General features: G+C 34.1%; 1 protein-coding gene across 1 annotated transcript; it reads left to right on the forward strand.

Annotated features, from left to right (window-relative positions):
• Positions 1-382: 382 nt before the first annotated feature.
• On the forward strand, positions 383-3,498 carry LOC104119652 (WAT1-related protein At1g09380-like). The gene is made up of 7 exons (XM_009631219.4): positions 383-727; positions 1,683-1,745; positions 1,856-1,972; positions 2,265-2,517; positions 2,608-2,766; positions 3,037-3,188; positions 3,298-3,498. The coding sequence occupies exons 1-7, from the start codon at positions 549-551 to the stop codon at positions 3,485-3,487; spliced, it is 1,113 nt and encodes a 370-aa protein (XP_009629514.1). The 5' UTR covers positions 383-548; the 3' UTR covers positions 3,488-3,498.
• Positions 3,499-3,796: the final 298 nt, after the last annotated feature.

Genomic DNA, 3,796 nt, shown 5'->3' on the forward strand with positions numbered 1-3,796 from the left:
GTCCAAACTAAATTGAAATGAAACCGTCAAATAAGTCCATGCTTTGCTGACATACACAAAATGCTTTTGGCGAAGCTGACATGGCAAAATGTAAATAGAAATTTGGTTGCTGCAAGCTTCTGCAAAAGAGGCCAAAGCTGGCAATCACTAAAGATTAACTGAAAGCTACTTTATCTCCTCAATATTCTTGATCTTATGCAAGAATTTAATGGCAAGTTCTATGCATGAAAATAAGCTACCCATGTCCTACAAGAAACCCCTTCCCATTGACGGTTGTACTTTGGTTTTTTCCCCCTTAGTCTCTTTTTCCCATTATACAGGTCATTTCTTGAGCTTCACAAAAATAAATTAACCCTCCTCTAGAGTCTAGATCTTTCTTATATAAATATCACCCAAAGAAAACCCTTCTTTCTCTCTCATTTCTAATCTCTTTATAAAGCCCCTTTTCTTTCTTTTACTAGCTAGCTATTTCTCTTCTTTCTCCATTTCTCATTCTTCTTGTTCTCAAGAAGTTGTGAATTTGGAGGAAGAAGGAAAAAATATTATTAATGGCGAGTCATGACTTGTTGCCTTTCTTGACAATGGTGATTGTGCAGTTAGGGTATGCGGGCATGAACATTATTTCAAAACTTGCCATGGATTCAGGGATGAACCCTTTCGTTCATGTAGCTTACAGACAAATATTTGCCACCATTTCTATTGCACCCTTCGCTTATTTCTTGGAAAGGTGCGATACCATTTATTAAAACCTGCAGTCTCTACACACCAATGGCTTCCATTTTCTCTCTCAACTCTTTTTTCAAAGCTTAATTGCATGCATCGCACTTTATTTTTTTGGTTGGTTAATTCTCTCTGACATTTTCATGCAGTGGTTGGGTAATCGATTGCTTACTTTATTAATTCTTGGACCATGCAAGGGTTCACGAAATTGTCATGGCTTCACTTTCTTGCTTTTTCTTCATTTCCACCTTCTCTTATGCCTCGAATCTTTGCAGCTCCTAGACTTTTTAGTCTTGTTCTTTTCTTTCCTTTTTAAAAAAAAAAAAATATTATTTCATCATTTATTTATTTTTGTTAAAATGGCATGTGTCTTTTTTCCGCAGTTTCTTTTAGTTATCCCACTAAATATATACTTTTAGCAGGCTGATAAGTTGTCCTTGCGTAAGAGAAAAAAAATGGGAGTATGGGACAAACAAATCACGATTTTGTGACTGATCTATAGGAGAATTACGGAAGCCTCAAATTATACCTTGCTGGAAAATATTTACCTACTCTTAAATGTATAAACTTGCACACCACATGACTTCTACACTTAAAAAAGAAGAAATCATAAAAGAACTTCCTTTCTCGTGCAAACTCAAAAATTTTAACTGTAGTAGTTTACTTGTAAGAGATCAACTAATTTAGCAAAAGTATAATCACATATGGCTGGGAATGTGATATAGTATAAACAATAACTATACTATATATAGCACTAACTTATATAGTTACACAAATTTGGCATTTGATGACATTTGACCTTCACGTAAAATGATCAAGTTTTCACGCTAAGGGAATTCTCATCTACTAATCTTCTCTAACTTTTTTCTTTGTTACGTATTAAAGTATTTAGACGAAACCGTGAATGAGTTTTTTAATCTTCTCATTTAATCTCTGAAGTGGGTTTTTACGTACTTGTGCAGGAAAACAAGGCCAAAGTTGACTCCCTCTATCCTTTTCCAGATCTTCTTGTGCTCTATTTTTGGGTGAGCTAGTCCGCAGTCTTAAATTTTTCTTCTTCAACCTTTTCTAGATGCATAACTTTTCCTTTGAACTTAAAATTTCTGACAAAAGCTCACAATTTTATAATTTGCAGGGTTAGTATGAACCAGATCACATACTTCGTTGGCCTCAAGAATACCACTCCAACTATTGCTTGTGCTTTGTCAAATCTAACCCCAGCAGTCACTTTCCTTCTAGCTATCCCTTTTGGGTAATCATTCGATTCTATTTATCACCTCTAAAGTTTTCATCTCAGCTATGCCTATTAAAGTCAAGAAGCTAAAAATAAGAAAACTCCAAACGATCAAAAGTATAACTTTCTGTAGTGTAAAAGGTATTTACACAACCAATAAACTAATTACTGGCAATTTCTATGATAAACATTAATTCTTTACCTGATAAAAATGATAAATAACTTACTTTAATATATTCAACTACACTGCTAATTAATTATGTATAACATTGTTAATTATATTAACTCCCGTTGTTTATATGTTTGGCAGACTTGAAAGAGTGGGACTTGGGACAAAAGCAGGGCAAGCAAAGATGCTAGGAACCATATTATGTGTAGGAGGTGCTATGTTATTGTCATTTTACCACGGATCTATAGTTCCAATAGATCAACCAAACATCCACTGGAAATATGCACAAGACATGACTGAAAACAAAAGCAGTACCAACCATGGAAATTTCATGTTAGGACCTTTTCTCCTCATAGTTAGTGCTGTTTCTTGGGGAGTTTGGTCCATCCTTCAGGTGTGTGCTAATATCATGTTTTATAATCTAGTTTATCTCTTATTATCTTTATTGAACTTAATTTGCCGATTTTGATATGTTGTTGCACAGGCAAGAGTAAGCATGGATTATGCAGCTCCCTATTCTAGTTCAGCATTGATGTGTCTAATGGCCAGTTTTCAGTGTTTGATCATCGGCTTTTGCTTTGATCATAATCTATCTGATTGGTCCTTGCGCCATAGCATCAGAGCTGTCTCTGCTATTTATGCGGTACGTCATCCAGTGTAATAGAATTTATACGCTAAGAAGTCATTTAAAAGATAATTACAGACACTTATTCATAATAAGTTAAAGAAAATAATTAAGGCAGATTCACGTGCTACAAGTTAAACTACACTAATAGTGCAAACATTATTTGCATTAGAATTAGTTTATATAAGTTAAATCCATTATTATAAGATTACATTTTCGGAAATTCCAAAACATTATATACAATATTCAAAAATGGAGTAATTAACTCTTTTACATAATAAATTGCAGGGAGTGGTGTGTACTGCATTAGCATACTGCTTAATGTCATGGTGTATTGAAAGAAAGGGTCCTTTGTATGTTTCTGTATTCAATCCCTTATTGCTAGTGATTGTGGCCATTCTCAGCTGGGCTTTGCTTCAAGAGAAAATCTACATCGGCACGTAAGTTAAGAGTATAAGTTAATATATATATAGAGAGAGACAAGTCTCATTATTTAAGCAATCATCGATCCTTAACTAAATCAAAATGTGTGTTTTGGAAAACTTTCAGGGTCGTAGGGTCAGTTTTGATTGTTCTGGGACTGTATGGAGTACTTTGGGGAAAAAATAACGAGATGAAGCCAATTAAATTTGATGAAGAAATCGGTGGAGAGATTAAAGGTGATAAAGAGAAGGAGAAAAAGGACATGGCAATGCAGTTATATGAAGGGAATAGTATCATTGTTCATGCCACTAAATGATGGAAGAAAAAGTAAAAAACAGAAGCAAGGCAAAATGCATGGCCTTGTAAATTTTCCTTATCAAGTAGTTGTAGAATTAAGGATCATATTTAGCTGATCAAGCCTAAAAACTTTTATGTACCATTACATCACTACCATTGCTTTCTCATTGCAAAATTAGATAGATAACCTCCTCTCTACATTCTCTTTTTTCATTTTCAACTGAAGCATCCACTCCTAAAAAAAGGCAGCAAAAATGTAGTGTTGTTTTCTCTTTTATTCTTCTTCCTCATCAGCTTATTATTGTTGCCAAACTTCAAATATAACAAA

This window comes from Nicotiana tomentosiformis, chromosome 1 (genome assembly GCF_000390325.3).
Source record: "Nicotiana tomentosiformis chromosome 1, ASM39032v3, whole genome shotgun sequence".
NCBI classification, from domain to species: domain Eukaryota; kingdom Viridiplantae; phylum Streptophyta; class Magnoliopsida; order Solanales; family Solanaceae; genus Nicotiana; species Nicotiana tomentosiformis.

Excerpts from the sequence above, each read along its gene's own strand:
- LOC104119652 (XM_009631219.4), top strand. The coding sequence starts at position 549 with ATGGCGAGTCATGACTTGTTGCCTTTCTTGACAATGGTGATTGTGCAG. Across the intron at positions 1,746-1,855 it reads TTCTTGTGCTCTATTTTTGG|GGTTAGTATGAACCAGATCA; the intron begins GTGAGCTAGTCC and ends TATAATTTGCAG. Across the intron at positions 2,518-2,607 it reads GAGTTTGGTCCATCCTTCAG|GCAAGAGTAAGCATGGATTA; the intron begins GTGTGTGCTAAT and ends GTTGTTGCACAG.